At 55.9% G+C, this 12,222-nt stretch overlaps 1 protein-coding gene across 1 annotated transcript in view; it reads right to left on the minus strand.

The window, feature by feature from the left end:
- The window catches only part of LOC140719223 (complement factor B-like), a 231,626-nt gene that overhangs the window by 30,754 nt on the left and 188,650 nt on the right, over nt 1-12,222 (minus strand). Inside the window, exons 12-13 of the mRNA XM_073033681.1 lie at nt 11,428-11,542; nt 4,794-4,944 (exon numbers count right to left, since the gene is read on the minus strand). Coding sequence (XP_072889782.1) covers nt 4,794-4,944; nt 11,428-11,542 — 266 coding nt within the window. The remainder of the gene's footprint in view (nt 1-4,793; nt 4,945-11,427; nt 11,543-12,222) is intronic.

Consider the following 12,222-nt stretch of genomic DNA (forward strand, 5'->3'; position numbering starts at 1 on the left):
CGACCCTACCCCGACACCCCGGCCCTACCCCGACACGCCGGCCGACCCTACCCCTACACCCCGGCCCTACCCCGACACCCCGGCCGACCGTACCCCTACACCACGGCCGGCCCTACCCCGACACCCCCGGCCGACCCTACCCCGACACCCCCGGCCGACCGTACCCCGACACCCCGACCCTACCCCGACACCCCGGCCGGCCCTACCCCGACACCCCGGCCGACCCTACCCCGACACCCCGGCCCTACCCCGACACCCCGGCTGACCCTACCCCTACACCCCGACCCTACCCCGACACCCCGGCCGGCCCTACCCCGACACCCCGGACGGCCCTACCCTGACACCCCGGACGGCCCTACCCCGACACCCCGGCCGGCCCTAGCCCTAACCCTGGCCGACCCTACCCCTACACCCCGGCCGACCGTACCCCTACACCCCGGCCGACCCTACCCCTACACCCCGGCCGACCGTACCCCTACACCCCGGCCGGCCCTACCCCTACACCCCGGCCCTACCCCGACACCCCGGACGACCCTACCCCTACACCCCGGCCCTACCCCGACACCCCGGCCGGCCCTACCCCCGACACCCCGGACGGCCCTACCCCGACACCCCGGCCCAACCCCGACACTCCGGCCGACCCTACCCCTACACCCCGGCCAACCCTACCCTGACACCCCGGCCCAACCCCGACACCCCGGCCGACCGTACCCCCGACACCCCGGCTCTACCCCGACACCCCGGCCGACCCTACCCCGACACCCCGGCCCAACCCCGACACCCCGGCCGACCATACCCCGACACCCCGACCCTACCCCGACACCCCGGCCCAACCCCGACACCCCGGCCGACCGTACCCCGACACCCCGACCCTACCCCGACACCCCGGCCGGCCCTACCCCGACACCCCGGCCGACCCTACCCCGACACCCCGGCCCTACCCCGACACCCCGGCCGACCCTACCCCTACACCCCGACCCTACCCCGACACCCCGGCCGGCCCTACCCCGACACCCCGGACGGCCCTACCCCGACACCCCGGCCGGCCCTAGCCCTAACCCTGGCCGACCCTACCCCTACACCCCGGCCGACCGTACCCCTACACCCCGGCCGGCCCTACCCCTACACCCCGGCCCTACCCCGACACCCCGGACGACCCTACCCCTACACCCCGGCCCTACCCCGACACCCCCGGCCGGCCCTACCCCGACACCCCGGACGGCCCTACCCCGACACCCCGGCCCTACCCCTACACCCCGGCCGACCGTACCCCGACACCCCGGCCCTACCCCGACACCCCGGCCGACCGTACCCCTACACCCCGGCCCTACCCCTACACCCCGGCCGACACTACCCCCGACACCCCGGCCGGCCCTACCCCGACACCCCGGCCCTACCCCTACACCCCGGCCGACCGTACCCCGACACCCCGGCCCTACCCCTACACCCCGGCCGACCGTACCCCGACACCCCGGCCCTACCCCGACACCCCCGGCCGACCCGACCCCTACAACCCGGCCGGCCCTACCCCGACACCCCGGCCGGCCCTACCCCTACACCCCGGCCGACCATACCCCGACACCCCCGGCCGGCCCTACCCCTACACCCCGGCCGGCCCTACCCCTACACCCCGGCCGACCCTACCCCGCCACCCCGGCCCTACCCCGACACCCCGGCCGGCCCTACCCCGACACCCCGGCCGACCGTACCCCTACACCCCGGCCCTACCCCGACACCCCGGCCGGCCCTACCCCGACACCCCGGCCGGCCCTACCCCGACACCCCGGCCCTACCCCTACACCCCGGCCGACTGTACCCCGACACCCCGGCCCTACCCCTACACCCCGGCCGACCGTACCCCGACACCCCGGCCCTACCCCGACACCCCGGCCGACCCGACCCCTACAACCCGGCCGGCCCTACCCCGACACCCCGGCCGGCCCTACCCCTACACCCCGGCCGACCATACCCCGACACCCCGGCCGGCCCTACCCCTACACCCCGGCCGACCGTACCCCTACACCCCGACCCTACCCCGACACCCCGGCCGTCCCTACCCCTACACCCCGGCCGACCGTACCCCTACACCCCGGCCCTACCCCGACACCCCGGCCGGCCCTACCCCTACACCCCGGCCGACCCTACCCCGCCACCCCGGCCCTACCCCGACACCCCGGCCGGCCCTACCCCGACACCCCGGCCGACCGTACCCCTACACCCCGGCCCTACCCCGACACCCCCGGCCGGCCCTACCCCTACACCCCGGCCGACCGTACCCCTACACCCCGGCCCTACCCCGACACCCCGGCCGGCCCTACCCCTACACCCCGGCCGACCGTACCCCTACACCCCGGCCCTACCCCGACACCCCGGCCGGCCCTACCCCGACACCCCGGCCCTACCCCTACACCCCGGCCGACCGTACCCCGACACCCCGGCCCTACCCCTACACCCCGGCCGACCGTACCCCAACACCCCGGCCCTACCCCGACACCCCGGCCGACCCGACCCCTATAACCCGGCCGGCCCTACCCCTACACCCCGGCCCTACCCCGACACCCCGGCCGACCCTACCCCGACACCCCGACACCCCGGCCGGCAGTACCCCTACACCCCGGCCCTACCCCTACACCCCGGCCGACCGTACCCCGACACCCCGGCCCTACCCCTACACCCCGGCCGACCGTACCCCGACACCCCGGCCCTACCCCGACACCCCGGCCGACCCGACCCCTACAACCCGGCCGGCCCTACCCCGACACCCCGGCCGGCCCTACCCCTACACCCCGGCCCTACCCCGACACCCCGGCCGACCCTACCCCGACACCCCGACACCCCGGCCGGCAGTACCCCTACACCCCGGCCCTACCCTACCCCTACACCCCTGCCCTACCCTACCCCGACAGCCCGGCCGACCGTACCCCTACACCCCGGCCCTACCCTACCCCTACACCCCGGCCCTACCCTACCCCGACACCCCGGCCGGCCATACCCCTACACCCCGGCCCTACCCTACCCCGACAGCCCGGCCGACCCTACCCCGACACCCCGGCCGACCGTACCCCGACACCCCGGACGGCCCTACCCCGACACCCCGGCCGACCGCACCCCGACACCCCGGACGGCCCTACCCCGACACCCCGGCCGACCCTACCCCGACACCCCGGCCGGCCGTACCCCTACACCCCGGCCCTACCCTACCCCGACAGCCCGGCCGACCCTACCCCGACACCCCGGCCGACCGTACCCCGACACCCCAGACGGCCCTACCCCCGACACCCCGGCCGACCGCACCCCGACACCCCGGACGGCCCTACCCCGACACCCCGGCCGACCCTACCCCGACACCCCGGCCGACCCTACCCCTACACCCCGGCCGGCCCTACCCTACACCCCGGCCCTACCCCGACACCCCGGCCGGCCCTACCCCGACACCCCGGCCGACCCTACCCCGACACCCCCGGCCGACCGTACCCCGACACCCCAGACGGCCCTACCCCTACACCCCGGCCGGTCCTACCCTACACCCTGGCCCTACCCTACCCCGGCCGACCCTACCCCTACACCCCGGCCGGCCCTACCCCTACACCCTGGCCGACCCTACCCTCCCAGCCTAATAAACCACACCACCCAACAATCAACCGATTTGTGCCGAGCCTAATCACAGGACAATCTGCAATCAGCAGCTAACCTACTAACCAATATGTCTATGGACTTTAGCAGGAAACTGGTGCCAGTGGAGGAAAGCCACGCGAGCACGGTAAAAACACACCAACTCCTCACAGGCGGTGTCGGAACTCTGACATTCTGAGCTGAAGTAGCGTTACATGAACCACCACCCTGTAGGGTTCAACCTTATCTTCACAGGGACAGGAAGTGGGGAGGGACAGATTGTTAAGCTGCCACACTGAAGATATTTTGTAACCGCTGCTTGAGGGGTAACTCGGGCGCTCTGTGGTTACCGGTGTTTGTAAATCCGAGAAGCATGTGCAAAATGCTGTGTCAACCGAGCAGGTCAGACAGCATCTATGGTGGTGAGTAACTGGTCAACATCTCAGGCTGAAACCCCTCATCAGGAGGGTCATTTGTAATTTACCGGCTGAGCCCAAGCTCCTGCCCCTGAGCCATCTCCAATCAGATGACTGTCTACTGCACGTGGTGCTCCCGATACGGCCTCCTCCGGATTGGTCACCCGACTTATCCACCCCCTCCACAAAAAGTGGGATCTCCTAGTGACCAAACATTCTAATTCCTACCCCCCACCCCTTCTGGTTCCAACATGATGCTCCTATTTTCCCACTATGAGGCCACTCTCAATCAACACTTCATATTTCATCTGGGTAGCCTCCAACCTGATGGCATGGGCATAAATCTCTCCAACTTACAGCAAGTTTTCCCTCCTCCCACCTTCAAATTCCCACTCATGCCTCTTCTTCCACCTGCCTATCATCTCCCTCCGGTACCCATCCATGTTCTCTTTCACCCATGGTCCATCCTGCTCTCCTGTCAGATTCCTTCTTCACCACACTCTATCTTTTTCTGCCTTTACAACTTTACAACTTCACATACCACCTCCTCTCCTCCCTCCACCTTCTGATCCTGGCATCTTCCTCCTTCTTCTTCAGTCCTGAATAAGGATTCTGGCCCAAAATGTCGACTGTTTATTAATTTCCATAGATGCTGCCTGACCTGCTGAGTTCCTCCAGCATTTTGTGTGGGTTGCTGTGGCGATAGGCAGGGTGGGCAGACCCACTCACTGCTCTGGGATGTTGTGTGAGCGACTGGCCAGTTACCTGACAGCCGGTGAATAGGTTAAAGGCTTGTCCAGTTCAATCAAGGCAACGTCATAATCGTAGAATTGCGAGATGTTCATGCCTACTTTGGCTGCGATTGAAAACTGTGGGTGAACGTGCAATTCGTTCACTCTGGCCAATTGGTTTTCACCTAGACAAAGAATTATAGATGATGCGTAGATTAGAGAAAAAATGCCAAAAGATCATAAGACCAGAATTAGGCCTTTCAGCCCATCAAGTCCACACTGCGATTCCATCATGGCTGATCCCAGATCCCACTCAATCCCATACACCTGCCTGGCAAAACTTGGAAGTATAATTTGGGAACAAATGTTCTCAGGGAAATGTACAGCAGAAATGTGGCAAATGTTCAGGGGACATTTGCGTGGCTTTCTACATAGGTACGTTCTAATGAGACAGGGAAAGGATGGTAGGGTGCAGGAACAGGAACAGGAACCAGGCTATTGAAAATCTAGTCAAGAACAACAGGACACCTAACGAAAGGTTCAAAGAAACTAGGTAAATATAGAGATCTAGAAAATTATAAGGTTAGCAGGAGGGATCTGAAGAATGAAATTCGGAGAGCGAGAAAGGACCCTGAGAAGGCCTTGGCAAGCAGGATTAAAGAAAACCTCAAGGCATTCTACAAGTAAGTGAAGAGCAAGAGGATAAGCTGTGAGAGAATAGGACCAATCAAACGTGACAGAGGAAAAGTGTGTATGGAACGGGAGGAGATAGCAGAGGTACTTAATGAATACTTTGCTTTAGCATTCACTACAGAAAAGGACCTTGGTGATTGGAGGGATGACTTATAGCGGACTGAGAAGCTAGAGCATAGAAACATTAACAAAGAGGATGTGCTGGAGCTTTTGGAAAGCATCAAGTTGGATAAGTCGCCGGGACTGGACGAGATGTACCCCAGGCTACTGTGGGAGGTGAGGGAGGAGATTGCTGAGCCTCTGGCAATGAATTTTGCATCATCAATGCGGACAGGAGAGGTTCCGGATTGGAGGGTTGCAGATGCTGTTCCATTATTCAAGAACAGGAGTAGAGATAACCCAGGAAATTATAGATCAGTGAGTCTTACTTCCGTGGTTGGTAAGTTAGAACATAGAACATAGAAAAGTACAGCACATTACAGGCCCTTCGGCCCACAATGTTGTGCCGACCCTCAAACCCTGCCTCCCATATAAACCCCTACCTTAAATTCCTCCATATACCTGTCTAGTAGTCTCTTAAATTTCACTAGTGTATCTGCCTCCACCACTGACTCAGGCAGTGCATTCCACGCACCAACCACTCTCTGAGTGAAAAACCTTCCTCTAATATCCCCCTTGAACTTCCCTCCCCTTATCTTAAAGCCATGTCCTCTTGTACTGAGCAGTGGTGCCCTGGGGAAGAGGTGCTGGCTGTCCACTCTGTCTATTCCTCTTAATATCTTGTACAACTCTATCACGTCTCCTCTCATCCTCCTTCTCTCCAAAGAGTAAAGCCTTAGCTCCCTTAATCTCTGATCATAATCCATACTCTCTAAACCAGGCAGCATCCTGGTAAATCTCCTCTGTACCCTTTCCAATGCTTCCACATCCTTCCTATAGTGAGGCGACCAGAACTGGACACAGTATTCCAAGTGTGGCCTAACTAGAGTTTTATAGAGCTGCATCATTACATCGCGTCTCTTAAACTCTATCCCTCGACTTATGAAAGCTAACACCCTATAAGCTTTCTTAACTACCCTATCTACCTGTGAGGCAACTTTCAGGGATCTGTGGACATGTACCCCATGATCCCTCTGCTCCTCCACACTACCAAGTATCCTGCCATTTATGTTGTACTCTGCCTTGGAGTTTGCCCTTCCAAAGTGTACACTTCTCTGGGTTGAACTCCATCTGCCACTTCTCAGCCCACTTCTGCATCCTATCAATGTCTCTCTGCAATCTTTGACAATCCTCTACACTATCTACAACACTACCAACCTTTGTGACGTCTGCAGACTTGCCATCCCATACTTCTACCTGCACATCCAGGTCGTTAATAAAAATCACGAAAAGTAGATGTCCCAGAACAGATCCTTGTGGGACACCACTAGTCACAACCCTCCAATCTGAATGTACTCCCTCCACCACGACCCTCTGCCTTCTGCAGGCAAGCCAATTCTGAATCCATCTGGCCAAACTTCCCTGGATCCCATGCCTTCTGACTTTCTGAATAAGCCTACCGTGTAGAACCTTGTCAAATACCTTACTAAAATCCATGTAGATCATCTCATCTATATGCCTGGTCATCTCCTCAAAGAACTCTATCAGTCTAGTTAGACATGATCTTCCCTTCAAAAAGCCATGCTGACTGTCCCTGATCAGACCATGATTCTCAAAATGCCCATAGATCCTATCTCTAAGAATCTTTTCCAACAGCTTTCCCACCACAGACGCAAGGCTCACTGGTCTATAATTACTCAGACTATCCCTACTACCTTTTTTGAACAAGGGGACAACATTCGCCTCCCTCCAATCCTCCGGTACCATTCCCATGGACAATGAGGACATAAAGATCCTTGCCAGAGGTTCAGCAATCTCTTCCCTCACCTCGTGGAGCTGCCTGGTGGAATATTCCGACAGGCCCCAGGGACTTATCCATCCTAACGTATTTTAACAACTCCAACACCTCCTCTCCCTTAATATCAACATGCTCCAGAACATCAACCTCACTCATATTGTCCTCACCATCATCAAGTTCCCTCTCATTTGTGAATACCTAAGAGAAGTATTCATTGAGGACCTCGCTCACTTCCACAGCCTCCAGGCACATCTTCCCACTTTTATCTCTAATCGGTCCTACCTTCACTCCTGTCATCCTTTTGTTCTTCACATAATTGGGGTTTTCCTTTACCCTACTTGCCAAGGCCTTCTCATGCCCCCTTCTTGCTCTCCTCAGCCCCTTCTTAAGCTCCTTTCTTGCTATCCTATATTCCTCAATAGACCCATCTGATCCTTGCTTCCTAAACCTCATGTATGCTGCCTTCTTCCATCTGACTAGATTTTCCACTTCACTTGTCAGCCATTGTTCCTTCACCCTACCATTCTTTATCTTCCTCACCGGGACAAATTTATCCCTAACATCCTGCAAGAGATCCTTAAACATCGACCACATGTCCATAGTACATTTCCCTGCAAAAACATCATCCCAATTCACACCCGCAAGTTCTAGCCTGATCGCCTCATAATTTGCTCTTCCCCAATTAAAAATTTTCCAGTCGTCTCTGATTCTATCCTTTTCCATGATAATGTTAAAGGCCGGGGAGTGGTGGTCACTGTCCCCCAGATGCTCACACACTGACAGATCTGCGACCTAACCCGGTTCGTTACCTAATACTAGATCTAGTATGGCATTCCCCCAGTCGGCCTGTCAACATACTGTGACAGGAATCCGTCCTGGACACACTTAACAAACTCTGCCCCATCTAAACCTTTGGAACTAATCAGGTGCCAATCAATATTAGGGAAGTTAAAGTCACCCATGATAACAACCCTGTTATTTTTGCACCTTTCCAAAATCTGCCTCCCAGTCTGCTCCTCGGTATCTCTGCTGCTACCAGGGGCCTATAGAATACCCCGAGTAGAGTAACTGCTCCCTTCCTGTTCCTGACTTCCAGCCATACTGACTCAAAAGAGGATCCTGCTACACTACCCACCCTTTCTGTAGCTGTAATAGTATCCCTGACCAGTAATGCCACCCCTCCTCCCCTTTTTCCCCCCTCTCTATCCCTTTTAAAGCACTGAAATCCAGGAATATTGAGAATCCATTCCTGCCCTGGTGCCAGCCAAGTCTCCGTAATGGCCACTACATCATAGTTCCATGTATGTATCCAAGCTCTCAGTTCATCACCTTTGTTCCTGATGCTTCTTGCATTGAAGTACACACACTTTAGCCCTTCTACCTTACTACCTTTACACCCTTTATTCTGCTTCTCTTTCCTCAAAGCCTCTCTATATGTTAGATCTGGCTTTACTCCATGCACTTCTTTCACTGCTCTATTGCTCCGGGTCCCATCCCCCTTGCAAATTAGTTTAAACCCTCCCAAAGCATGCTAGCAAACCTACCTGCAAGGATATTGCTCCCCCTCGAGTTCAGGTGCAACCCATCCAATCAGTACAGGTCCCACCTTCCCCAGAAGAGATCCCAATGATCCAAAAATCTAAAACCCTGCGCCCTGCACCAACTCCTCAGCCACGCATTCAACTGCCATCTCCTCCAATTCTTACCATCACTATCAGGTAGCACTGGCAGCAATCCTGAGAACGCCACCCTTGAGGTCCTGTTCTTTAGCCTTCTGCCTAGTTCCCGAAACTCACACTTCAGGACCTCATCCCTCTTCCTGCCTATGTCGTTGGTCCCAACGTGTATCATGACTTCTGGTTGCTTTCCCTCTCGTACCAGGATGTCATGCACCCGGTCAGAGACATCCCGGACCCTGGCACCCGGGAGGCAACAAACCATGTGGATGTCCTTCTCACATCCACAAAATCTCCTGTCTGCTCCCCTGACTATAGAGTCTCCAATGACGACAGCTCTCCTCTTCTCCGTCCCATCCTTCTGCACCACAGGGTCAGACTCAGTGCCAGAGACCCTGCCACCGTGGCTCACACCTGGTCGGTCGTCCTCACCAACAGCATCCAGGACAGTAAACTTATTATTCAGGGGAATGGCTACAGGGGTGCTCTGCACTACCTGTCTACTCTCCTTCACTTTCCCCCCCTCAGACTGTCACCCAACGACCTGCTTCCGGCAGCCTAGGTGTGACTACCTCCCTGTAGCTCTCATCTATGACTACCTCATTTTCCCTTGTGAATTGATGGTTGATGGAGGTCCTGAGAGGCAGGATTTATGAACATTTGGAGAGGCATAATATGATTAGGAATAGTCAGCATGGCTTTGTCAAAGGCAGGTCATACCTTACGAGTCTGATTGAATTTTTTTGAGGATGTGATTAAACACATTGATGTGGAGCAGTAGATGTAGTGTATATGGATTTCAGCAAGGCATTTGATAAGGTACCCATGCAAGGCTTACTGAGAAAGTAAGGAGGCATGGGATCCAAGGGGACATTGCTTTGTGGATCCAGAACTGGCTTGCCCACAGAAGGCAAAGAGTAGTTATAGATGGGTCATATTCTGCATGGAGGTTAGTGAGCAGTAGTGTGCCTCAGGGATCTGTTCTGGGACCCCGTCTCTTTGTTTTATTTATAAATGACCTGGATGAGGAAGTAGAGGGATGGGTTAGTAAAATTGCTGATGACACAAGGTTGGGGGTGTTGTGGATAGTGTGGAGGGCTGTCAGAGGTTACAGCCGGACATCGATAGGATTCAAAACTGGGCTGAGAAGTGGCAGATGGAGTTCAACCCAGATAAGCGTGAGGTGGTACATTTTGGTAGGTCAAATATGATGGCAGAAGATTGTAATAATGGCAAGACTCTTGGCAGTGTGGAGGATCAGAGGGATCTTGGGTTCTGAGTCCATAGGACATTCAAAGCTGCTGCGCAGGTTAACTGCGTGGTTAAGGAGGCATACGGTGTATTGGCTTTCATCAATCATAGGATTGAGTTTATGAGCCAAGAGGGAATGTTACAGCTATACCTTGGTCAGACCCCACTTGGAGTACTGTGCTCAGTTCAGTCGCCTCACTACAGGAAGGATGTGGAAACTATAAAAAAGGATGCAGAGGAGATCTACAAAGATGCAAATATGTTGCTTGGATGGAGAAGCATGAGAATAGGTTGGGTGTATTTGCCCTTTTCTCCCTTGAGCGACGGTGGATGAGAGGTGACCTGATAGAAGTGTAGAAGATGATGAGATGCATTGATCATGTGGATAGTCAGAGACTAATCCCCAGGGATGAAATGGCTAACACGAGAGGGCACAGGCTTAAGGTGCTTGGAAATAGGTACAGAGGAGATGTCAGGGGTAAGTTTTTTACTCAGAGAGTGGTGAGTGCATGGAGTGGGCTGCCAGTGACAGTGGTGGAGGTGGATACGATAGGGTCTTTTAAGAGACTCTTGGATAGGTACATGGAGCTTGAAGAATAGAGGGCTATGGGTAACCACAGGTAATTTCTAAAGTAAGGACATGTTCGGCACAGCTTTGTGGGCCAAAGCATTTGTATTCTGTGGAGGTTTTCTATGTTTCTATTGCCCTTGATGCCCTGCCCAATCAGGCAATTTCTGCTTTGAACATACCCACGGACCTGGCATCCACCGCAGTCTGCGGCAGGTCATTCCACAGATTAACTACCCTCTTCACCTCTGCTCTATAAGGTCGCCCCTCAGTTTTGAGGCTGTGCCCTCTAGTAGTGGATACCCCCACCAGAGGAAACATTATATTCCACGTCACCCATCAAATTTCCATTTTTCATGGCCACCCACATGAAGGAAAATCTACAGCAGCCACTTAATCAATGGACCAACCACAAACCTCAGGCGTGTGAGGGAATTGGAGAGTCTAGAGGAATTGCGCGAACCTGCACCAGAGCTCCGGGTCAAAATGAGCGCTTGGAACTGGGAATCCATGGCTCCACTTGGGGGCTCCCCCCACGAATGCTGTCTCGACAACTGCCAAGGAACAGAGTGACAAAGCTTACCAACAATGACTTGGATCCTCTGAGTGCTAACCCGGGACTCTATGTTGATGAAGCAGTGCGCTGCAGTCAGGATCCATTTGGGAGCCACGATGGAACCACTGCACGTGGCAGAGTGCTGCAAAGGAAAATGGGGAGGCAATGGGAACCATGGTCTGCATCGTGCCAGGCAGCGAAAATCAGAGTCAGAGTGAAAATCGGAGTCATAATCAGGATCAGGATCAGAATGTGGATCTAGATCAGCATCAGGATGAGAATCAGGAGTAGAATCAATATCAAGATCAGTAACAGGATCTGAATCGGCATCAAAATCAGGATTAGGATCCAGATCAGTAATTCTGGATTAGAATTAGGATCAGGATTGTGAATGAGATCTGTATCAGGGTCAGGATCCACATCAGAGTGGATATCGAGCTCACGACCTGCATAGGGATCGGGATAAGGATCAGGACAGGCACCAATATCTATATTGGGATCGGGATAGGGATCAGAATCAGTATCAAAATCAGGAACAAGATCAGAGATGATAGTGTTAGTAGGGAAGTGATGTTAGGTAAATTGAAGGGATTAAAGGCAGATAAATCCCCAGGGCCAGATGGTCTGCATCCCAGAGTGCTTAAGGAAGTAGCCCAAGAAATAGTGGATGCATTAGTGATAATTTTTCAAAACTCCTTAGATTCTGGATTAGTTCCTGAGGATTGGAGGGTAGCTAATGTAACCTCACTTTTTAAAAAAGGAGGGAGAGAGAAACCGGGGAAATATAGACCGGTTAGTCTGACATCGGTGGTAGGGAAAATG

Source organism: Hemitrygon akajei, chromosome 2 (genome assembly GCF_048418815.1).
Source record: "Hemitrygon akajei chromosome 2, sHemAka1.3, whole genome shotgun sequence".
Lineage (NCBI taxonomy): Eukaryota > Metazoa > Chordata > Chondrichthyes > Myliobatiformes > Dasyatidae > Hemitrygon > Hemitrygon akajei.